We start from the raw sequence: 25,738 nt of genomic DNA, 5'->3' as shown, positions 1-25,738 counted from the left end.
CGTATACCTTAAGCGTGGAAGGACATAGACCTGATACAAAGCGTTCTTGCAGAAACTCGAATACTGTGTTTACTGAACAGTTAACCGGATCCCACTGACGCTGGTAACACTAAGAAGTGAAAAACTCTCGAAATAGTGAATATAGTTTCCTAGTAGCGGGAGCTCTGGAGCTTAGAATGGTCTCAACAACCTCGGTTGAGAGACCACTCTCTATGATTTGGGCCCCCTCAGAGGCCAAACCCACAGTTTCCAAATCCCCTGCCGGGGGTGCAATATTGCATGCCCTGCTTGAGACAGAAGGTCTCTCCTGATCGGGACCTCCAAGGGAGGTCCGTCGAGGAGAAAAGTTAGGTCCGCAAACCAAATTCAGCACGGCCAGGGTGGTGCTACTAAATAGGCTTATTCCATCCTGGCGGAATCGCTCCAGAACTCCTGGGAGCAGAGCAACAGGGGGAAATGTGTACAGACGTAGCCTCGGCCACGTCTGCACCATAGCAACCAGCCCCGAGGGGACTGGTTGAGTGAGGGAAAACCAGAGTGGACAGTGCGTCGTATGCTGAGACGAGAACAAATCCACTTCTGCCTGGCCGTAAAACTCCCATATTTGCTCCACCGCCTCGGGGTGGAGTCCCCTGGCCTCAGCCCCTGCCTCGACAGGGTGTCTGCTCCAATATTCTGGCCCCCCTGGAATATACACTGCCCTCAGACAGCGTAATTTCCTGAGGGACCAAAATAAGAGGCCACCAACTGTTGTCTGTGGGTCAAGAACCAGAGTTTCCTCCATATAACCAAGGCGTGGGGATACTGCCGCGTGATCTTGATCGTACGGAGTGGGTTTCCCCTCAGGGAGAACCCTCTGGTCCTGAGCCACCACTGTAAAGGTCTCATGTACAGCAGGTCAAAGGGTATCACATTGGACGCTGCTGCCCTGAGGCCTAACAGTCACTGTTCCAGAACAACACATGATGGCCCCTCAGGTCTGGGAGGAGATGTCTCAACGCATTGAAGACGACCATCATCTCTAGGCAATTCATGTGCCAAGCGAGATGATGACTCCTCCACAAGCCCTGAGCTGAGCGGCCTTCCAATACCGCTCCCCAGCCGGTGAGGGAAGCATCTGTCGAGATCACAACTCGATGGCAAAGAGCTCCCAACACCGGACCCTGGGTTAAGAACCAGTGTTTCCTCCATATAACCAAGGCGTGACTGGCCTAGCCTCAGCTCTTTTGTGGCTGTTAGGATAGCAGCTACACGAACGGGCGACAGAGTGGCCCGCATCGTCACTGAATCCTATACCACACCAAGGAAAGTGGTTCTCTGTACTGGATAAAGCACACTCTTCTTGGCATTGAGCCTCAACCCCAACATCTGCATATGAGCGAGAACGACACCTCGGTGCCGAACCGCTAACTGTTCTGATTCCACTAGAATCAGCCAGTCATCTATGCAATTCAGAATGCGTATGCACTGCAGCCTGGCGGGGCCAGAGCTGCGTCTACACGCTTTGTTAATGTGCGGGGTGATAGAGCTAGACCGAAAGGCAGTGCCTGATACTGGTGTTCTTTGCCCCAAAGAAAACCTCAAGAACCTCCTGTGCTGAGGGAGGATGGAGATATGGAAGTATGCGTCTTTTACATGACAAACCAGTCCTCAGATCTGATTTGAGTCACAATCTGTTTGAGTGTCAGCATCTTGGACTTGAGTTCCAGCACCAAACACTCCAACAGACGAAGATATAGTATGTGACGCAGCTCTCCATCCTCTTTTGGAACAATGAGATAACGACTGTAAAGACCCGACGTAATGTCGGGTGAGTACACCTGCTCTATAGCTTTCTTTGCTAACAGGGCCTTTACCTCTTGCTCCATTACCAGAGCCTGCTCGGAATGCACTAATGTGAGCAACACTCCGTTGTAGCCTGGAGGACGAGAACCAAATCTGCCTCTTACTACTAACTGCAGGACCCATAGAGATATATTTGGCAGTAGCTTCCGCGCTGCCAGAAAATCTACCAAGGGAACCAGCCCCTCGAGGCTGGCCTCTGGTGTAATAAAGACAGCCAAAAAAAAATGACTTTTTTCGAACCCCCCTCAGAGGGCGAGAGTCCGACGCAATGTCGAGTCGGTTGGGGCTGCCCTCACCTGTCTGACGCCGGTGGCCCCAGACCTTTTCTTTTGAGCCGCAGCCTTATCAGCGTGAAGAACGGTCCTCGGATCCGGCTTCTGCTTCTGCTTTGGCTGCTGTGTTGTGTATGAGAAACTAGATGGCTGGAGCTGCTCACGCCCAGCAGCCCCAGGGGGTTGGACATAGCGAGGGAGAGATTATCTTGTATCTTTCTCCATGATTCCCATCAAATTGAGCAAGAGGTGTCTCTCAGTGACCACAAGGGCTGCCATCCCTGAGAGATAAATCTGTGGCCCGACGGAGTTCTCAAACCCCATCGGGCCAAACTCCCTCACTTCTGTCCAAATACCGCAGCAGGTCAGCCTGATATGCTTGTAGCACTGCTATAGTGTGCAAGCAGGCTCATGCTAGACCCACTGCCATATATGCTTTTCCCACTAGATTAAAAAATAGTTTTTTTTTAAATGGTTTAGTGAGAGATGTCGACGCCTTCAGGGACGATACTGAACCGGGAGACAGAAAGCTCGCAAGTGTCTGTTCTACCCGGGGTATTGCCCCATAGCCATACTCTCTTAACCTCCAAATGTCTGAATATACATGAATGTGGGGGCTAAAAGACAAGATGAGAACGGTGATCTAGACCATGATCACCGTACTCATTTTTCCATGATCTAGACAGCTCGCTGTGCAGATCGGGAAAAATGAAAGGCCCCGTGATGGAGGTGGAAAAATAGAGGGAAGGAAACTCGTTCAATTTATTTTATTTTTATGACGAGTGCCCCCTTATTTCTGCTGGCCATTAAATATTTAATTTATCTACAGCCTTAGTAAACACCTCCACCAGCTTATTATTTTTTTATATATATTCTTTATATATATTCACTTTATTTTATATATAATATATAAACTATCATATATATATATACAGGTCCTTCTAAAAAAATTAGCATATTGTGATAAAGTTCATTATTTTCCATAATGTAATGATAAAAATTAAACTTTCATATATTTTAGATTCATTGCACACCAACTGAAATATTTCAGGTCTTTTATTGTTTTAATACTGATGATTTTGGCATACAGCTCATGAAAACCCAAAATTCCTATCTCAAAAAATTAGCATATCATGAAAAGGTTCTCTAAACGAGCTATTAACCTAATAATCTGAATCAACTAATTAACTCTAAACACCTGCAAAAGATTCCTGAGGCTTTTAAAAACTCCCAGCCTGTTTCATTACTCAAAACCGCAATCATGGGTAAGACTGCCGACCTGACTGCTGTCCAGAAGGCCATCATTGACACCCTCAAGCAAGAGGGTAAGACACAGAAAGAAATTTCTGAACAAATAGGCTGTTCCCAGAGTGCTGTATCAAGGCACCTCAGTGGGAAGTCTGTGGGAAGGAAAAAGTGTTGCAAAAAACGCTGCACAACGAGAAGAGGTGACCGGACCCTGAGGATGATTGTGGAGAAGGACTGATTCCAGACCTTGGGGGACCTACGGAAGCAGTGGACTGAGTCTGGACTAGTAGAAACATCCAGAGCCACCGTGCACAGGCGTGTGCAGGAAATGGGCTACAGGTGCCGCATTCCCCAGGTCAAGCCACTTTTGAACCAGAAACAGCGGCAGAAGCGCCTGACCTGGGCTACAGAGAAGCAGCACTGGACTGTTGCTCAGTGGTCCAAAGTACTTTTTCCGGATGAAAGCAAATTTTGCATGTCATTCGGAAATCAAGGTGCCAGAGTCTGGAGGAAGACTGGGGAGAAGGAAATGCCAAAATGCCTGAAGTCCAGTGTCAAGTACCCACAGTCAGTGATGGTCTGGGGTGCCATGTCAGCTGCTGGTGTTGGTCCACTGTGTTTTATCAAGGGCAGGGTCAATGCAGCTAGCTAGCAGGAGATTTTGGAGCACTTCATGCTTCCATCTGATTTCATTTTTCAGCACGACCTGGCACCTGCTCACAGTGCCAAAACCACTGGTAAATGGTTTACTGACCATGGTATTACTGTGCTCAATTGGCCTGCCAACTTTCCTGACCTGAACCCCATAGAGAATCTGTGGGATATTGTGAAGAGAAAGTTGAGAGACGCAAGACCCAACACTCTGGATGAGCTTAAAGGAGTAGTTCACTTTTGAAAAAAACTTTTGCTGATAATTTACTCACCCCCATGTCATCCAAGATGCCTATGTCTTTCTTTCCTCAGTCGAAAAGAAATTATGGTTTTTGATGAAAACATTCCAGGATTTTTCTCCATATAATGGACTTATATGGGAACCATACGGTCCAAGGTCCAAAATACAGTTAATAACAGTTTCAGATGCAGCTTAAAATGTCTTTAAAGGACACCAGACGATGAATAAGGGTCTTATCATGCGAAACGATCGCTCATTTAAAAAATAAATAACAACGTTTAAGTTTTATAAGCTCACATGCTCGCCTTTCTCTGTTCTGTGTAACTCTCCTGTTCAAACTCGTTCATCAAAATGAACAAATCTTTTTCCGAGTCAATTCGTTCATTTCGGTCGTTAAATGAATCAAATGACTCGAAAAAAGATTTGTTCATTTTGATGAACGAGTTCGAACAGGAGAGTCACACAGAACAGAGAAAGGCGAGCATGTGAGCTTATAAAACTTAAACGTTGTTATTTATTTTTTAAATGAGCGATCTTTTCGCATGATAAGACCCTTATTCATCATCTGGTGTCGTTTAAAGACATTTTAAGCTGCATCTGAAACTGTTATTAACTGTATTTTGGACCTTGGACCGTATGGTTCCCATTTAAGTCCATTATATGAAGAAAAATCCTGGAATGTTTTCATCAAAAACCGTAATTTCTTTTCGACTGAGGAAAGAAAGACATAGGCATCTTGGATGACATGGGGGTGAGTAAATTATCAGCAAAAGTTTTTTCAAAAGTGAACTACTCCTTTAAGGCCGCTATCGAAGCATCCTTGGCCTCCATAACACCTCAGCAGTGCCACAGGCTGATTGCCTCCATGCCACGCCACATTGAAGCAGTCATTTCTGCAAAAGGATTCCCGACCAAGTATTGAGTGCATAACTGAACATAATTATTTGAAGGTTGACTTTTTTTTATATTAAAAACACTTATTTTATTGGTCGGATGAAATATGCTAATTTTTTGAGAGGTTTTCATGAGCTGTATGCCAAAATCATCAGTATTAAAACAACAAAAGACCTGAAATATTTCAGTTGGTGTGCAATGAATCTAAAATATATGAAAGTTTAATTTTTATCATTACATTATGGAAAATAATGAACTTTATCACAATATGCTAATTTTTTGAGAAGGACCTGTATATATAGGCTATATATATTTCTCATACGCTGGGGAAAGAGATGGCAAATCCACTTCCCCCATGATTGTGTCACTTTCAATGCCCAGCACATCTACCTCCTCGGAGGTAGAGCACTGAAGCATTGATTTCTCTCCCCGGGCGGAAGAGACCGCAGCGCGGGATTCCGAGACCGGCGAGAGAGCACTGGATCCCTCGTGGAAAGGGAGGAGATAAGATCCGCGGACCCGTCTCCAACCCCGTAAAGAGATCCTATTCGCGATCCACAGGAATGCATTCTCCGCGCTGCCTCGGCGCAGAAAGCTAATGCCGGTTTGCACCGGATGTGCTTTTATCCCTTCCTGGTCATGACGTCACCCGCCCGTGACGCTCATTCTTTCCATTGGACTAGTTGACATTGATGCTCAGACGCATTCACGCTGGGGGCGTTCCCAAAGCGTCGTTGACGCATTGCGTGTTCCCTCAGCACAGTGTTGCAGTGGAACATGTCGATCGCTGCATCAGAGGATGAGCTAATGTCCTCCAGGGATGAAGATTAGGCTGTGCTGCCTCCTTCGGGTGTGGCACTGTTGCCCGAGTCTGACCCAGAGCCTTCCCGGGCCTCTGTGAGCGTCGGACTCTAATGAAACCCAACACCATGTCCCGAACCCTCACGGCTTGACGATTGGTATCTCGGGGCGGCCATTGCTGGTTCTCAGCGCCACGCCCGAGTGCCTTTCTTTCCGAGGGTCACCAGATCGTGGACGGCACCATTTTCTGCCTGAAACCTGTCTGCTACCCTTTCCTCCCTCACTACCCTCGATGTCGGAGCAGCTAAGGGGTATGTGGAGCTCCCCCCAGTGGAGCGGTCTATGGCGATGCAATTGTGTCCCAAGACTGCTACCTCCTGGCACGGTAATCCACGTCTCCCCTCCCGGGCATATAAGTTCTCGTCCTCTCTGTTGGGAAGGCTTACACAGCGTGCAGAGAAGCCGCTTCCGCCCTGCGTGCCATGGCGCTCCTGCACGTCTACCAGGCCAAAGCACTCAATTTTACGAGGGTAGTTCCGACACAATGGTTATGCAGGAACTGTGTACAGCGACGGACCTCACCCCATGGGCGACGAAAGTCACTGCACGCTCCCTGGGTCGTGCGATGTCAACCTTAATGGTCCAGGAACGGCATCTTTAGCTGAACCTGGCGGATATGCGTGAGTCCAACAACGTTCGGTTCCTCAACTCCCCTGTCTGCCAGGCTGGCCTCTTTGGTGACTGTGAGGGACCAAGCAGTCAAGTAATGAGGGCCATAGAAAGTCAAAATAATCAAATCAAATGTTTAGGCATATAAAAGAGATCAGCAGAACAAACTAAACTCTGTACGTGTGAGAACAAACTAAACTGATCTACAAGTTAAACATCAGGGACACATTTATACAAACGGACTAGTCCATATTAACACATAAGGGAAGACAAAAACAACAAACTTCACAATACAACAACAAAATCAATACCAAGGCCAGTTACATAATTACACTATAATTAAGTGCATATCTTAACACGGATAATAAATCTAAGGAAAAGAACAAGCAATTAGAAAAGACAATACCAACACAAAACATTCGACCAATATTCTAATATTCTAACAATATTAGAGAATAGGTTGAGATTTTTTAAAACCTATATTATTTTTCTCCTCTCAGTTTGCCAACAGTTGACAAAGACATATTAATTCACTGCAGGTGTGCTGAGGCATTAACGTCATTTAAAGCCAAATCCCGCTGTGTCGTGATGGACATCATAGAGTTCCTCCCGGAGTCTTTCAAGGTCTGTCTATTAACTTCACACCTTATGAAAATCTCTGAGATATTGTTGATACAATATTTGACACAAAACTCCTCTCTCTTCTGAACAGCACCTTCTGGACCGGTGTATTGTTGAGTCTGATCACGACGCCAACAGTCCAGATTATCATGTAAGCTTTCCACAAATGTGCAAAAAGTTGCCTTAGAACTATTAATAGTTCATTAATGCTATAAAAAGATCATTAATGACAAGTACAATTCTTCAATGGTATTGGCAGATCAGGTACGATTTTCACTGGCTTCAAGCTCCTATACAGTTGAAGAAGTATGCTAAAGCAGACAAAACCATGAATTTCCAACCATTGGCAGCTATGAATGTAAGTCTCTTTAAATCATGTTACAATAGGTTACAGTCCTTCAAGGCACTCATCCTTTCTAACGATGGAAAATTGTTTATTGAAGGAGAAAACATGAAATGAAAATATGAGCATTTTATCTAGTGATGTCTGACTTTTGGACCCCATTGTGCTGTATACATTATTAAATACAAACTTCTAATTAATTTAGCATCTTAAAATGGTTTGAGAATAAATCATAACTCTTGTACCTCACTAGGCAATGGTGCGGTACAACCGCCTGGAGCTCCTCACTCACCCCGTTAGCCGAAAATACCTGGAAATGAAGTGGTATGTCAAAGACGTACTGTAATTCTCTCAGAAAGTCCCTACAGTTCTAGTTGTAATGTTTTAAGTCACTATATTCTATATTCACCCTATTTGGATGGTAATTGTTGCTCATGGTGACGTAAGATAATTTCAACATTTACAGGGGCTAGTCAGTGATTCTACTGCTGTTTGAATCCAGAATGTCAGTGTTTTTCTACAACCACCCACGTAAAATTACCACGTATAACACCAGGGTCATCTGGTAATGTCATTGCCATCTGAAGTTTACAAAAAGAGATCAATTCAAAAGTCGTTGTGTAAATTGTTTTTGACCACTGCCTAGCACTATACAGTAACTGTTGCACTTTCCTATAAAGTGCATGCGTTTTAAATATGGACAATGTTTTCTGTGAAATGCTGAAAACAAGAATAATGCAAAGTCAATTCGAAATCTTCACAGATACCATTTATTTATGTGACATAACACCCAACATTTACCAGCTCCCTCCGCACCCCTATCCCCCTCATGATAAAGAGCCAAAGGACGAGACCAGAAATGGGCTGGCAGAAGGGAACACCAAGGTGGACAAGAAGGAGAGAGGACCAGGGTGGAGACGGGAGAAGCTAGAGAATGACCCAGAGCAGAGCCAGGATGAATGCCCATGGCATAACTGATGGAGGGAGGAGCCAAGATGGAGCCAGGGGCCTGACCGACTGAAGTGACGTTGTGATAGGAGAAAACCCAGGAGGAACAGAAAAGACAAAGACCTAAGGTGTCATTGAAGGCCTGGAGGGCAAAGGTGGAGCCGTAGGTGTACTTAGGTGAAGGCATGGGCTTGGCAGACCTGAGCGGATTCAGTGTGACTCAGGATGATGGTGGAACCGGAGGTAGGCCAGAGGGATGGAGGGTCGAGGCGCAGCAGGAGATCCACAAGTCCGAAGCAATGCCAGAGCAAAGATTGAAAAAGGTGGTAGCCCAGTGGAGCCTGAGGGATGACAGACCATGGTGGAGCTGAGAGAGCAGGGATGAGGTGGACTACAGGGCTTGGAGGCCCGAGGTGGAGCTAGGAGATCCGAGTGACTGAATGGAGACAGCGGAGGCAGGGCCGAGGAATTGGATGGCTTTGGCAGAGGAGGAGGGAGAGGTAGGCTGGGCGGGACCATCCACAAAGAAAGAGACTTGATTTTGGACAATGAAGGAGACTTGATGCTGGACGATGAAGGAAACCTGACGCTGGGCCGAACCAGTGGCAATGAAGAAGACTTGGGGCTGGGCAGAACCCGTGGCCACAAAGACAACTTGGGTCTAGCGGAGACGAAAATGACTTTGGACTGGGATGAACCACCAGAGCCAATTGCAACAAAGGAGAATTGGTGCTGAACGACAAAGAAGACTAGGGCCTGGACAATGAAGGAGACTTGGTGCTGGACGATGAAGGATACTTGGTGGTGGACAATGAAGGAGACTTGGTGCTGGACGATGAAGGATACTTGGGGGTGGACAATGAAGGAGACTTGGTTCTGGGTGAAACCAGAGGCAATGAAGAAGACTTGGGGCTGGGCAGAACCAGTGGTGACAAAGACGACTTGGAACTGGGCTGGCCCAGCAGTGAAGAAGATGACTTGGGGCTGGAGTGAACCAGCGATGAGGAAGACGACTTGGAACTAAACAGGATCAACAACATTTCATCATCTAGCTTATCAAACAATAATTATTCAGCAGGGACCCAGCTCATACTGTAGCATGCACCTCAGCAACGGGAGTGTGTGTGGGGCTCCAATCCATGCCGACGTACTCCACTAAAATACTTTTAGTGACGGGCACTGTTGCCGGTTCACGCACTTGGTCAGACTCCTTTCTGTACTTGGGCTCCTGGACAAAATTGGCCACTGGCAAACACTCTGGCTTTCGCTTCGTGGTGGGCTTGGGCTCTGAGTCTGTGGTGGGCTCTGGTTTATTATCCATAACAGGCATGACTGAAGGCTAGCTGGGCTCTGGGTCCGGAATGGGGCTAGTATTGTCTCAATCAGCGAGGCAGACAGTGCATGGCGATCCACATTGGACCAGCACCCACTCCACATACTGTGCAAGGCTCCCTCAAGGACCTTCCACGGGCAGCCATGTCCTCGGTCACTCGTTGAGGCCACTGTTGTAGAAAATGCATAGTGAGTGGTATAGGGATAGTGGGTCAGGCACGCCAGATCTGAGAAATCCCTCGTGTGATCCTCGAGGGAGCTATATCTACAGTTGGTAGTCAACCAGAATGCCTATTACCGCCGCGTTTAATAAACCAGTAACATTTCAAAGTCCTTCGCGAAATGACCACCAGGTGGCGCAAAGGGACATTTTGCAAAACAGCTGCAATTGCCACATTTTGAAATGTAAGTGGAGCTGTCAACTGATATATTTCTGTTTGTAAGCTATCTGTTTATTATTATTTTTAAAACACACAGCACAAGGTCTTAAAAAATGTTTTATTATTTCGTCAAGAATGAGACTATGTAAAAAATAAACAAACAAAACAAAACTTTTAGAACAGAAAAAAAGAATAAAACTTTTTTAAATATTAGCTACAGAATTGGTTAAAGTTAACGAAAGCAATGATTACATGTAAAAGTTATTTTAAACCGAATAGAACAAACTTTTAGAACCGAAAAATAGAATCAAAAGTTTAAAATAGAGATGACAACAATAGCCTATTTAATATTGTAAATGGCAGCGCGATCACTGATCAGGATTTAATGACGGCCCCCTTGCACTAGCCTATACCAAGCAAAAAATACACCACAAAACCATCATATCTCGCAGTCAGTGAAAAAAATTAGGTGCAATGAAGCTGATTATTTTTACTATTGCGGAATAAGACGAGTGAAGAGCGATTCTCCTCTCGTGTGCACGGACACTGAAAAACATCCAGAAGTTTCCTTTTCCAGCAAAGTCACTTCGTAGGCCAGTCGAGTGGTAGAGCGCTCACTGTTGGACAACAGTTTCCTTGATATGGGTTAAAATCCCGAACAATCATTGTCTACTGTTATACTTTTCTTTTTTTCTTTTTTTTGATTAACGCAGAGAGATTTGTCTCCTGCATTTATAAAACTTTGTTACACCATATTGTTTTTTTGCTTACATTTATAAAATAAAATTTCCATGTATTTCCATTTTACACTAAGGAACAAATAGGCTATTATCCAACAGTAGGCTATGACTGAATTTACATCTGTAAAATTCCAATCGTAATATTAACGTTAAAAAAAGGAAAAAATCTTTATGGGGTTCCCTATACATAAATATTTTTTTTTTAAATGGTTGTAAGGGGTCCGTGTGGAATTAGTGAGTTGAAAATGTTGTGCTACAAAAGAACATGAGTTTGAAGTTTGTACCATTTCGTTTTGCTTGGAAAAAGCTGGCCTTGTAAAACGAAGTATCTAAATCATCTCATCATCTGATCAAGCAAAAGCAACTGATGCTGTTTTAATTCTTCAATCATTGAAATAATTAAATATTTAGTTGATAAACTTTTATGACAGAAATACTACGACATATAGCCTGAATGATTTAATTCCTTCATTATCAACACTTTTATATGTGTAATGAGAATAGTGGTTTAAGTGTGAATTGCAACTTGTCTTCGTTTTAAGTCAGTCTCAGATGCTCCTCTCCTCTCAGATAGCCTGTGGGGGTTGGGAGGGGCAGTTCGGACAATGAGGTGTGAATCGCTGGAGAGTGTCGGATAGCAGCCTGACGAAAGGTGCTCTAAGCGATGTTGGGTGACGTCACTTCTTGTTGATGTTCGAAGTATTGTCAAACAAAACGGAGGCTATAGCTCCTCCCTCCTCCTCATCCCGTCCCCTCCCCCTGTAGTTTTACTGATACTTCATTCAAGGTGTAATGTCGCCAAGTTAGATAATTGCTTTCATATAATGCAGAAAAAAAAGAAACATTACCAGAAAAACACGATAAAACGTTTCGCCACCTGAGGTTATAACTTTAGCTCCCATACAAGGACGCAATAGCAAGATGACGTTAGCTTCACGTTTCCCAGTGAGAATAAACAACGGTTCCCCGTCGTAAACAAATTTAGTCAAAGTTGTCAATAGGCTATGAATGAACATTCAAATTCATAACAAACAGTTGGTAAAAAAAAACATTCACACAAACTGTCGCCCTACTCTGAGTTTGCTTGATCATTTACAATAGAGATTGATAGCTAGCTGCTAGAAACCTATATGTTGGATTCACGAAAGTTAGCGCTGACTTCATATTTCTAGCTAATTATATCCCTGTGTTTGTTAGGCGAACATGAAAGTCCATTTAGAAAAACCAAACTGGATTTACCCACCTGTCCAGCAAAACCAGAGTTACCTGAATGTCGGATTGGAAGCCCTTCTGCCGGCGGAGTTCTCGCCACCTTTCAAAGGCTTTTCCAATGTAAAATCGGGACTTCGCGCGTTCCTTCTCCTTTTCCCTCTTCTTTGCATTTTTGCAATCTGTTCATAAGTTATAATTCTAACTTCCCTCTTCATGCTTCTCTCTCCTTCACACCCCCCTTCATGTGTACGTGCACTAACCCCCCAAACCCTTCTTGTCGGTTATTGGCTGGAACACTGTTTGTTTTGTTTCGTGGAGCGGGTTGCCCCAGTTTGTTTTTGTTGCCGTTTGTGGAGCCTGGGCTGTCTACAGAGACCGCGTTTTTTTACAGTGTGTTCAGGGGACAGGCAGCTAGCGGATAGTGAGGAGATGTTTGCTGTATGTGACAAATGTTTTTGCCTAAAAAACGTGTGACATCGCTTAGAGCACCTTTAAAGAGCAGGGCTGGGTTTCCCAAAAGCATCGTAGAACAACTGCCACCAATGGTCTCTACGATTAACTTAGGTTTACAATGCTTTTGGGAAACACAGCCCAGGCAAAGACAAAGTCCCTTTCAGGATGAATCTCATTCTCAATAAATAAATATTGTAATGTGCTATTTAAAGGTTTTTCACGTGAATCAATTGACATGTTCAATCCAATTGTTTCAACTGATTTGTTTCTTTGGCAATACAAATTTAAAATGTCGCAAGAATAAGATTCTGTATTCCTTTTGCATCACACAGGGAATAAACGCTAAACTCGATGCAAACCTGTTTTAAATAAAATAAAACTGCCCCGACACTTCATTTAAACCTTGAAATGTGCAATGGGGGTTTAAACTGAATATAAATTTTAGTGTTCTTTTAATTTTTTTTTATTAGTTTTTATATCTAAAGTAATACTATTTGAATTGAATACTAACACAATTGAAATGCCCATGCAAAGCCTGATTAATGTAGCATTTTTCTATTGAAATGTTATTTTATACTTCAATGTTTTCATTATTTATTAAAGAAAATTATGCTGATCATAACAACCAACTGTAGGCTGTTTCATTCTTAATTTCACACAGAATGCAAAAACACACGCTGCCGACTAACATCGGTTAGCAAGTCCTGATAATGTTTTAATTTTACGATCATTTAGTTTAATTTATTTCAGTGCTATGTTTCAGTTAAAACAAAATCCACAACAAATTAACAGAACACCAAGTTTAAGACAAATAACCTATTGACATGCATAGCTTTCTAATTGTAGAAAAACTGGGCTCACAGAGTAAGGTTTACTTTGCTTAAATTCGATGCAAATAATAAAAGCCTATACATTTATTTTCATTTTTTAATTTGTACTGTAATTTCAGTACTGTGATTTATGAATTTGTTAAACTACAATGTTTCACTTGAATTTATCTGCTACAGCTCTCAACGAGCCGTGGCAGATTACGTAATAGAGAGAATAAACTGACACTTCAAAGTCTGTGATTGTAGCGACACCTAGCGGTAAAAGGCAGCAAATACACATCCCCAATTTTAACGCTACGGGAACTGAAAGTATTATTCTGGTTGACTACCAACTGTATGCTCGAGGAGAAGCAGGCAAACTAGAGGGAAATTCATATGTCCTTTTCTTCTGCTGCGAAATCTAATCTGAGTTCAGTGTTCTGTCATGGTTGCATGCAGCGAGTCCAATACAGATTATGGGTGACCCAGAATGCATTAATAAAGAGACTTTTAAGAAACACTAGGCTACACTTTAACATTGACGACTCTGAACAATGAACAGAAATAACTCGGGGCTTAAATACACACAGGGATAATCAACTGAACAAGAAACAGGTGTGTAACTTAATTAAAAACTATGGCAACAAACAAACAAAGAACAAACAGGAACAGGGAAACCATGAAAACAGGATATGACAATGAAACTATCAAACTAAACAAGACAAGATCGTGACAAGAAGTTGCTGCCATGCAAATGTGTTTTTTACAAACGTCCCCATGAGAAACAATTTCTGATATGCTAATTTCTACAGTCACTTGTTTTTATGTGCTATACAAAATAGTCACTGCTTTTTAACTTTTGTGCATATGGTTAAAAATAGCAGCAGTCGAGTCTTAACATCACTTCAAACAAATACACTGGTTTACATAAGCACACTTTTGAATCTTCGACTGATATTGTGTTTTATTCGGACAGGAAGGCATATGGAAGCAAGGTTCATTTGCTCAACCTGGCAGTCTACCTGCTTGGCTTGTTGCCCCTCACATACCTCATCCTCAATCTGAGACCGAGCCAGGACATTTCTACCAATGGCACATCTGTCACCATGGTGCCCGTATCTTTTAGTGAGGTAGACAGCCTCTATTTAGAGCTCTCTAGCATCTTGTAGGGAAGAGATGAGCTCAAAGAGTTCTGTCATTTGTGCGACAAATGACAGCAGTGCTTATCTGTGACAAGCAGAGAAGGGAAAGGTCAAAGAGAATAATGGTAGTTGAATTTAAATGACAATCAAATTGATTGTGAATTACTTTTCAAAGTCACACTGTCATAAATGCTAAGAGAGATGCAAACTATTGTTAACTTTTCCAGAATTGGTAATATAATGTGTATTTTAACAGCTGTCTTCTAAATGTGGTCAGTCATCTTCATTTATATAGCTTTTAACAATGGAGATTGTTTCAAAGCAGCTTTACAGAGATAAACATACAATTTACGGTAACAGAGATTGTTTTGGCTTTATAGCGATTTTTGAATAATGTTATTTCCAGCTAAAGTTAGTTTTGATTCACTTCCAGCAAAATTATCATTTGTTATTACATTAGGGGCCACTAAGACAACGGCGTTCTCTCTAAACAGACTTTAAACGCGAACCTGTGACCTGATGGCGTTCACATGTGCATTAAATTGATTCTATAGTTATATTCGTTTGAATATATGTGCGCAGGTTTGTAATTTCCCTACAAACCATGCCTAAACAAACTACTTGTCTTGCCTATACATTTGATAAAGAATTTTGTTTTATTTTATCACTTCGGGGTACGCGAACCGGATTTTCAACAACGCTTTATCTGTAGAGTGGGAAAGGGATCCTCCATAGGGAGAGGCTAGTTGACACTTCAGCACTGCATTGTCATCGGGTCCAGGCGAATCTCCTTCGTCAGATCTGGATCCGGCCTGGATCCAGCAGGCTGCGGGAAAATCTCGGGATAAACAAAGACACTAAAGTTAGCGTAGATGCCATTCTTCTTATGATGTAACGAGTACATCTGGATTTAAGGGAAGTGTTCCCAGTTCTGGCTGACCTAATCTATGCAGCCTAACATTGAATTATAGAAGTCTATAATGTGTTATGTGTATGCTAGGTCAAAGAGATGTGTTTTTAGTCTAGCTTTGAACTGACAGAGTGTGTCTGCTTCCCGACACACTGGAAGACTGTTCCAAAGTTTTGGTGCTAAATAGGAAAAGGATCTACCGCCAGCAGTCGATTTTGATATTCTAGGTATTATCAACTGGCCGGAATTTTGAGATCGCAATAGACGTGAAGGACTATAATGCGTTAAGAGCTCGCTCAAGTACTGGGGAGCTAAACCATTTAGTGCTTTGTAAGTAATCAACAATATTTTAAAATTTATACAATGTTTAATAGGGAGCCAATGCAGTGTTGACAGAACCGGGCTAATATGGTCATATTTCCTGGTTCTGGTAAGAACTCTAGCTGCTGCGTTTTGAACTAGCTGTAGTTTGTTTATTAAGCGTGCAGGGCAACCACCCAGTAGAGCATTACAATAATCTAGTCTTGATGTCATGAACGCATGAACTAATTGTTCTGCATTTGTTAATGAGAGCATATGGCGTAATTTAGATATGTTTTTAAGATGGAAAAATGCAGTTTTACAAATACTAGACACGTGACTTTCAAATGAAAGATTGGTATCAAAGAGCACACCTAAACGACGACGAAGACTTAACAGAGCAGCCATCAAGTGTTAGACAGTATTCTAGGTTATTACGTGTGGAAGTTTTTTGTCCAATAATTAGATTCTCTGTTTTTTCAGAATTTAGTAGTAGGAAATTACTAGTCATCCAATTTTTTATATCAGCTATGCATTCCGTTAATTTTGTGAATTGGTAAGTTTCATTAGGTTTTGAAGAAATATACAGCTGAGTATCATCGGCATTACAGTGAAAACTAATTCCATGTTCCCTAATGATATCTCCTAATGGTAGCATGTACAGAGTGGTGCTACACATCAACAGCGTGAAAACAAATGGGATGGTCTGTGTGTTATGATACAATTAAGGGGGCTCTTTCTATGGATAGAACATTCCCGTAACTTATTACATTGTCAATTAAGGCAGACATTTAGTGCAAGCCTTTTACTTTATTGTAAGAAAAAAGATTGTACAAATGCTGTAATTTAATTTATGGGAATTTAAGGTCTTTTTTTTATTATTTAAACTTGTAGCTTAGGTTTTCATTTGCGGATGATTTTAACTCTTTCCCCACCATTGACAGAATTTTCCATCTATTTTTTCTTTTTTTACTTTCTTTCTTTTTCTTTCCTTTTCTTTTATCTTTTTTCACATAATTTATGAGATAACGCTTCCCAGCCATTGATGGAATTGTCCAGCTTTCCATGTTTTGCACTGTTATATGGTAGAGGGCGCATCTTTTGAAAGAGTAAAGAATCTCCGGATCAAAACACAGGCGAAACAGAAGCAGAAACAATTGACAAAAGCATTGCTAATGCACGTTGTAGTCTTTGACAAAAATACGATTTTCTTAGCTTTTTGATCAAAATGTTGCTTTCTTTATGAAACTTGCCCACATTCAAGTTTTTATAAAAAAAATAATGCATGAAGCTTGAATAAAATGTTTTTTGTTTGTTTAAAAGCAGAGGCTCTGTTCTTTCTAACATATTACATATTCAGATGTTCATACAACAAATTATTCTAAGGGCCATGAAAGTTTTGTGAAAATGATCAAAATGGTGGCTGAAAAAAAAAAAACACTGGCGAAACATTATTTCTTTAATGTTTGCTACTAGAAAATAATGATAATAAAATAAAGAAAAATACAATTTCGAATAAAATACAAGTAGGAGTTGAGTTAAACAGTAAAAAAAGTGTAGGGCAGGTACTTGGTTCTGTACATCGGTTGTTGATTGGATGGAGGCAAACTTGCAGTCATTTGTAATATAGGGATGGGGTTTTGGGACACTGAATGATTGGACTAAATTAGTCTGTTGTTTTGCAGGAAGATCGAGTTATGACATTTTCATTAAAAATTATGAGCTAAAAAAAAAATGAAACATCCATGAATAAATCATTCACAATAAAATCAATATGCATGTAGAAAAAAAGAGGCTGAATTGTAACATCATGCCAACTTTAAAATGAATTTAGGCACATCGTAGATTTTGATGATGGTAAAAATTGTCACATAAAACAAGGGGAAGGAGTCAGACGACTTCAGAGATAAAAAATGGGACAATTTGTAGAGCTCAATACAGTGACCGTTTGTGACATTTTTAGCACCAGTTGAGCTAAATTTATGATGTTGTTTTCAGATTGCATGGATGATTTGATATATTATATATTATCCAAATGCAAGCTTGTTATTTTCTTGACAAACAGTTTTGAAGACTTTAGTATTTTTTTTAAATGAGCTGTATATATGTTCCTTATATAAAAAATGGCTGCTCGGGGTCATATGCAAGAGAATTCCGTCATTTATTCACCCTTGTGTTGTTCCAACTTTCGAACCTGAATTGGAACTCACACACACACACACACACACAAAAAGTGTTTTGTAAAATGTTCTTACCGTATGTTCCACAGAGGAAAGTAAGTCATATGACATAAGGTTTGGAACAACGTAAACAATGTGGTGTGTAAACGATGACAACATTTGAATTATGAAGGGCAAATAACCCACTTTGTTGGCAGATTCTATTTATACTAACTCTGCCCACCATTGTCTGATTGAGCTAGTGGCGTGTTAGGCAGATGTCGTTAACTTTTAATGCTACTGTCCCAAGTTCGAAATAGTATAAATTGCATATACAGTAACTACTATTTATGCTTAGTGAAAAGAAAATACTGCTATTTTCACTTAGTGTAAGTAGCATCTAATGCTGCCTTTAATTTTTTGGGTGAACTAGTCCTTTGAAAGGATTTTGGCGTTACTTAAAGTACAGCAATATTGTCATCGTTTACCTTATTTGTCATTAAATGGGGGTCAGAAGTTCTTGTTGTCAATTTGACCTAATCTATTATGCATTGACAAGCTAATTATCTAAGCCATCATTTACAATCACATGAATCTCCATTCTCACATTTTGAGTGTTATTATCAACTGAATGGCATCCATCAACGTCCCACTTATTCATCAGCTCCAAGGTTATTATCTCCATGAAATTAAGTATGTCTAATCTCGTACGCATATTACTATTTATCTTTTGAGAAATTGCACAGAGAGCTCATGTTGGCATTAATATTATCTATTTTTGAGTGTGAGGAACATGCACACACCATAGCAGATATTTTTAATTCAGCATAATATGCTAGTTGGGTTATGAATAAAAAAGTGATACACTCATTATGCTAATGTGATTAAGTTGCCGATAATGCTGTAATGATACTCTCTCTCTTTTCCCTCCATCCAGCAAAAATGTTTAATCTCAGTCTGTATTATCATGGTGCTCGTCATGAATGTGTATTCCATTTGCAAAGAGCTGGTGCAGTTGGCTCAGCAGGTAATAATCATGTCATCACTTCCCATGATGCATCCACTATAAATTCCTCTCATTCTACAGAGACTCTCAGTGGAGGGCATTCAAACAGTCACTTATCATAAATGTCATGATGCACATTAAGTACACATGCCTTTGCTGTGGGGATTCCCTTGCAGTGCTTTAAGCCTTCCAGCCAAGTAATTTACCTATAAAAACACAGCTCAGATTTTGCATGCATCGTTCTATGGTCTTTGGCACTGGCGAGAGAATTCAAATTGCACTATGTTTGGAAGCTAAAGGTGATTTTTATTTAACCCCTTATGTCTTTCACATTGTAGCGAATAAATTACTTCACGGACTTCTCTAACCCTGCTGACTGGAGTGCAGCTATTAGCTCTTTAGTATTTGTCATTCCCATGTGCTTCAATGTAGACAACACGTGGCAATGGCAGGCTGGAGCTTACGCCATTTTGACTTCATGGATCGGCTTCCTGCTCTACTTCCAGAGGTAGATTTAATGGCCTGTAGGTTTCTTACATTTTAATATGAACAATCACATTTTCTGCTTGCACAAATTTATCTCAAGGAAATTTACTGGGGATTCCAATCAGTTCATTTCTAATCAAATTAATTAAAGTACATCATATGCTGATTAATCACTATGAATTGCATTTTATAGAGCCTACTGTAAGAAATGCACAATATACTGTATATTGAAACTAGTTGTCAATATTCAAGGTTTTTAATAATTAATCGGTAAATATTTGATATTTAATAGTACATGACCATTTCCCCTATTTTTACATTTAAAATACACCACCGTTCAAAAGTTGAACAAATGTTTTTGAAAGAATTCTCTTATGCTCACCAACGCTGCAGTTATTTTATTAAAAATGCAATAAAAATTAAATATTACTGCAGTTTTAAATAACCATTGTCTATTTAAATACATTTTAAAATGCAATTTATTTCTATGATGGCAAAGCTGAATTTAAAGCATTATTACTCCAGTCTTCAGCGTCACACGATCCTTAGAGATCATTCTGAAATGCTGATTTGCTGCTTAAGAAACATTTCTTAATAATATTAATGTTGAAAACAGTTATTTTTGTGGAAACGGTGATACACTTTTTTCATACTTTGAAGAATGGAAAGATCAAAAGAACAGCATTTATTTGCAATAGAAATCTTTTGTAAAATCATAAATGTCTTTACTGTCACTTTTGATAAATTTAATGCATCCTTACTGAATAGAAGTTTTAATTTCTTAAAGAAAAAATCGTAATGACCCCCAAACTATTGAATGGTAGTGTATCTTTGCCATCGTGTGACACTCACTTAAAGTTCATCTTTAGAAATGTTAATAATTGAATAACAATGTTAAATGTAATCTTCAGCAATTCTAAAAAGGAATATCCATTTTCGCTCCAAACGTTACAATGTTATGATGACTAAATTTACTTTTAGCATATACTATGATTGATTTGAGTAGTTTATTTATTTATTTTTCTACAAAATAGTCTAGAATGTATGTAGAACATTGAAACTCTTATGCCATTTTCACATTGCAGGTTTGAGCGTATTGGAATCTACGTGGTGATGTTTGGTGGAATCGTTAGGACCCTGGTATGCATCATGGTTCTTTTTATCTTTCTTTTGCTGGCATTCGGATTGGCCTTCTACGCTTTGATGCTCCACCGGGTACGTCCAAAAAGAGAGATCATATCAACCCAGCATGACAGACCCATCAAGTCTTGGCAAACTGGTGCAGTTTGATAATGATGTTTACTGTTTGCTGCTTTCAACAGGCTGAGTTCAACTCCATCGGCCTTGCACTTGCCCAGACATTTGTGATGACAGTGGGAGAGCTGAACTACCAGAGCACATTCCTGAACACTTATGAAGAAGGCCACATGGCATTCCCTGGGGTCACCTATTCTGTGTTTGTGCTTTTTGTGCTTCTCATGCCTATTCTTCTCATGAACCTAATGGTAGGACACTCAACACTGGCATGCTGGAATTCAGCTTTTGTTGTTAATGGCAGCTGCAATTTGTCAGGATGTATTAGGCTTATTTGTCTAAATCATGTTTGCAGATTGGTTTGGCAGTAGGAGACATTGCAGAGGTACAGAGAAACGCAGAGTTGAAACGGATAGCCATGCAGGTGAGAAGACTGGATTCAATACCGCTTATACCTCTATATTGATGTATGTTTTCAACAATATTTTGCTAAATTTTGCAAAAGCTTAGTAAGATTTAAAGACATCACTAACTCACAATTGGAGATTTGCATCACTCTGTCAACTTTGACAAGTACACTTCAAAGCTAACTTTTATGTCTGTTAGATTTGAAGTGTACTTGTCAAAGTTGACAGAGTGATCATACTGTTTAAATGTTTGGGGTCAGGAACTTTAAAAAAAAAAAAGAAGAAGAAATTAATACTTTTATTCAGCAAGGATGCATTGAATTCAAGTGACACTGAAATATAATTTTTTTGTAGCATTATAAATGTTCAAAGAAATGCTATTCTTTTCTCATCAAAGAATCCTAAAAGAAATCGCAGACCGCAACATAGTGGATTCCCCACACGTACGAGACGTGGGCCGGATCTGGGCCGACACTATGTTGCTGCCTGAGATGTATCATGGTCTCCAGGAAAATGTTAAGATGCACAATTGTTTTCAACATTGATAATAATAAGAAATGTTTCTTAAACAGCAAATCAACATATTAGAATGATTTCCGAAGGATCATGTGACACTGAAGATGGGAGTAATGATGCTGGAAATTCAGCTTTGCCGTCACAGGAATAGAATAAATTGCATTTATAAATATATTAAAATAAAAACAGTTAATATTCTTAGTATTATTAAAAGCATTATTATATCATTAGTATTCAAATATTGTAATAAAAAATATTAATGACTCATCTTGTACTCAGGGGCGTGTCCACATTTTTGTTCAATCAAATCTTCACTAGAATGAGAAACCATTTTAGTAAAATCAGGATTCAGAGCTGTGACGCAAAGTATCAACTATTTATCCCAACCTCAAACTTCCTGTTTAAATACGTCAACACGGGAAAGAGAACACTTTTCAATAGAAGTATAAATAGAATAATATCTAGAACACATTAATCATTACAGATAGATCTTCACACTGTCCTCGAGGAGAAACTACCTTACTGGTTCCTGAAGCGAGTGGACAAATCATCTATCACCGTCTATCCCAATAAATGCAAGGTTTGACTATCAACAAATTAGGTTCTTATTCTGGTCACACGTGAACTTTTGATCAAATTCTGTAAACGAACATTTTTCAATGATTATATGACATTTGAGGGAATATTAACAGTTTACAATGACAATGACTTGTTACACAGAAATTGCTGATACAGGTCTTCATTGATGGTGAGATCCAAAACACAGTTCGCACCCGTCTGAACCTCTGCTCACGACAGGGAGGGCATCTAGAGAGAGAGCTGCACAAACAGAAGAACAGGTGATCTCTTTGTGCCACCACTTCTGTTTTGGGAACACCAACCAGGGCAACATAAAGGGACTGATTTTAAAAGTGAACCAACTGTTGTGCTTGCGTGAGCTTTATAGGGAGAATCTCCATTTCTCTATTTATTGGGAGGGTTTATCAGACTTGATATGCAATGTTGTGCCTATATAACCATCTATCAGGAAAAAAACTGTGCCTTTAGGATCACCTTAACTACAGTACTTTTAAATGATGGATATTTGTATTTTGTACTGTAAGTACATTAAGTGTACCTTTAAAAAATGTACTACCCTTTCCCTGTATTTTTAGGGTATTATGTAATTTAAATTATTATTATTATTTAATTAACTCAATATTTGGGCTATATGCATTTAATTTGTGATTTTACTTTCTTTTTTTTTCTTTCTTTTTTTTTGCAATGTGCTAGAAAATAAATATCACAAACCTTTCAGACTTGTAGGAGAGCAGCCCCTAGTGTTCATCAGCTATAATGCACCACCAACCAGACATTCAAATTGCAATTTGGAGTTCGGTTTGCTACATCAATCACATCACAAATTCAATTGCATTTTAATTTAAAGGTATTTCTCAATCCAGATGTGAATGGTGGATGACTCTGATTCGCATAGCTCCCCTACCTCACTTTTAAGTCAGTTTCAGATAATGTGATTTATTATATATAATAATATATTAATATTAATATTTAGTTTCATAACAAATACAAGCATTTAGATGCATCTGTGCGGATGTGGTGGCGTCATTTAAAGGGATACTCCACCGTTTTTTCATATTAAACTATGTTATTCTCTTATCTAAGACGAGTTGATACATACCTCTCTCGTCTCAGTGCGTGCACTGAATCGCTCTGTCGGGCGGAGAACTTTGAGAGCAGTTAGCTTAGCCCTATTCATTGTATATGGGCCAAACAGAGATGAAGTTAGAAGCTACCAAACACATCCACGTTTTCTCTATTTAAATATAGTTACACGAGTAGTTACACGACCAAGTATGGTGACACTAAATAAAATGTGGCGCTTGTTATAAGCGGGTAAAATGGATAACTATAATGTATGGCGGAATAGCACTTATTGGGAGCACTTCGACTCGGCGCTGTAATATCTTCACTCGTGAAAAGTCCTCTCCCCCTCTCCCTCTCCCTGATACTTCGTCACTCTGCACAAAAAACTACTACTACTGCAGGCGTGCAGGTCACGTTGATATTGACGGAAATGACAGGGAGAGGGAGAGGGAGAGGGAGAGGGGGAGACATACTTTAACATTTGCTTTTTTATTTTCGTTTCCTTAAAGGCATAGTTCTCCAAAAAAAGAAAAGAAAATTCTACCATTAATTACTCACCCTCATGTCGTTCTAAACCCATAAGCTTTTGTTCATCGTCTGAATTCATTTTCATCTTCAGCCTAAATTAAATCTATTTATCATATAAAAGCGATCACGTCTCTTCAGAAGACTTGGATTAAACTGCTACAATTTCTTTATGAGAAGTGTCAGAGCTTTGGGTTAATAGACTTTCATTGGAGGCACAGAAATCTCTCAGATTGCATAAAAACGAAGGTCTTGTGGATTTGGAATGACATAAGAGTGAGTAAATGATGACAGATTTTCATTTTTGACTGAACTATCCCTTAAATTGAGTTTATCAGATGTACATTATGGAGTGGTATGAACTACATTTGACCTGTTCTTTCCTTCAGGTTGAAAGTGGTGTCCTGTATGCTGGAGAAACAGCATGATCTGCTCAAACTGATCATTCAGAAGATGGAAATCACTTCTGAGGCTGATGAATATGACGGCCCACATAACCCTAGAGCTCTGAAACAGTCCACTTCCTCATCTCAGAAGTCAAAGTGGGTCCCACTGATGCAAGCTATTAGGACAAAGAAATAATATTAGAGACATAGTGTAAATATAAGCCAAATACTCAGCCGTCAACCTTCATAATGACTGTTTTGATGTTAGTTTTAGGTTTTCCTCCCATCTGGTTAAGTGTAAATGTCTAATCATGGGATTATAATGTATTTGGAAGGTTACACTGATATATAATATATTATGAGTCAGTCTATTAAATACTCTTGCAGTTTGTACTGAACTCAGAACAGAAGTGTTTGAATGGTATCCAATGCTTTAATGCATAATGAAGATCTCATTGCTCTAGTACTGAAGATGATGTGGTTTGAGAAAAGCATTTGGAATTAATGCACTGACAAGCTCCTAATGCAAACTTAAAGACCTCAAACTCTGTGATGCATCACATATAGATTTATCACACCGATCGGTCCACATTTGTAGAAGAATTAGCATGTAAATTGCATCTGGCCTTGTGCCCGGATGCTGTCATAACACTGATTTCAAAGTAGTTCTGTTAAAGGAGAGCACAAGTGTGTAACCCTCATATTTTGGATCTGTTTGAGCTCCCTTTTTAGTGTACCTACCCACCACTATATCATGATGATATTCCCATGAAAGCTGCATTACGTAAAACCATCTTGTTGATCACATTGTCAATGGTGATTTCACAGACTTAAGCAAAAGTCACTCATGTTTGGAGTAGATTAAGACATGCACCTGCAGGACACTGTAAAATCACTTTGTGATTTAGCATGCACATTGTGAGATGTAGTACATTTGATGACAAGGGTTTCAATATCCAGATGGAATGGATTTGTTTTAGATTTGGTCAGTTGAAGCAATATAAACTGCCTGGCCAAAGAAAAAAGTCGCTGTTTGGATTTAAATAGGCAAATGCTTAAGAGACTATGATTGTATCATTATTGCGGTGATTATTATGTATTTTAAGCAGTGTACCTTTACTGCTGTTGAGTACATTTGCTTGAAGCATGAAAAAATTGTGAGGAAAATAAATTAAATGCCACAATATGTGTTCAAGCCAACCAGAGTCTTTGGAGTCTTCAATTCTCTGACACTGAAGCTCAATCAGCTGTGCTTAGGCTTTGGAGACAAATGAGAGAAAAACAAAAAAATCTCATCTGTCATCTGGTCAGTGCATCACAGCATTAGGAGTTTACAGAGCCCAGACACATCACTTCCTCCTCCAAAAGGGTAAGCAGAATTTCACACACCCACCACTCAGATCTCAGCAAGACAAATATAAAAAGATTTCAGTGAGGGAGAATTCGTGTCTTTCCATGTCACAGATTTGATCAGCAGATTCATCGATCTTGAGGGCCTTAATGTGCAGGAACATCAAGACATTTCGCAATGTTTGGCATTTTAA

At 40.1% G+C, this 25,738-nt stretch overlaps 1 protein-coding gene across 2 annotated transcripts in view; it reads left to right on the top strand.

Moving 5' to 3' along the window:
- Nucleotides 1–25,394, top strand: part of trpa1b (transient receptor potential cation channel, subfamily A, member 1b) — a 64,423-nt gene extending 39,029 nt beyond the window's left edge. For both annotated transcript variants that reach the window (XM_056254132.1, XM_056254133.1), the window contains exons 16-28: nt 7,161–7,245; nt 7,334–7,393; nt 7,502–7,600; nt 7,839–7,909; nt 14,436–14,589; nt 18,908–18,997; nt 19,315–19,484; nt 20,548–20,677; nt 20,785–20,967; nt 21,072–21,140; nt 22,124–22,219; nt 22,360–22,478; nt 24,198–25,394. In XM_056254132.1, coding sequence (XP_056110107.1) covers nt 7,161–7,245; nt 7,334–7,393; nt 7,502–7,600; nt 7,839–7,909; nt 14,436–14,589; nt 18,908–18,997; nt 19,315–19,484; nt 20,548–20,677; nt 20,785–20,967; nt 21,072–21,140; nt 22,124–22,219; nt 22,360–22,478; nt 24,198–24,390 — 1,519 coding nt within the window. In that variant the 3' untranslated portion in view covers nt 24,391–25,394. The remainder of the gene's footprint in view (nt 1–7,160; nt 7,246–7,333; nt 7,394–7,501; nt 7,601–7,838; nt 7,910–14,435; nt 14,590–18,907; nt 18,998–19,314; nt 19,485–20,547; nt 20,678–20,784; nt 20,968–21,071; nt 21,141–22,123; nt 22,220–22,359; nt 22,479–24,197) is intronic.
- Nucleotides 25,395–25,738: the final 344 nt, after the last annotated feature.

Source organism: Rhinichthys klamathensis, unplaced genomic scaffold, assembly GCF_029890125.1.
Source record: "Rhinichthys klamathensis goyatoka isolate OS25496 unplaced genomic scaffold, OSU_Roscu_1.1 h1tg000110l_1, whole genome shotgun sequence".
Lineage (NCBI taxonomy): Eukaryota > Metazoa > Chordata > Actinopteri > Cypriniformes > Leuciscidae > Rhinichthys > Rhinichthys klamathensis.
This window is presented reverse-complemented; position numbering and strand designations above follow the sequence as displayed.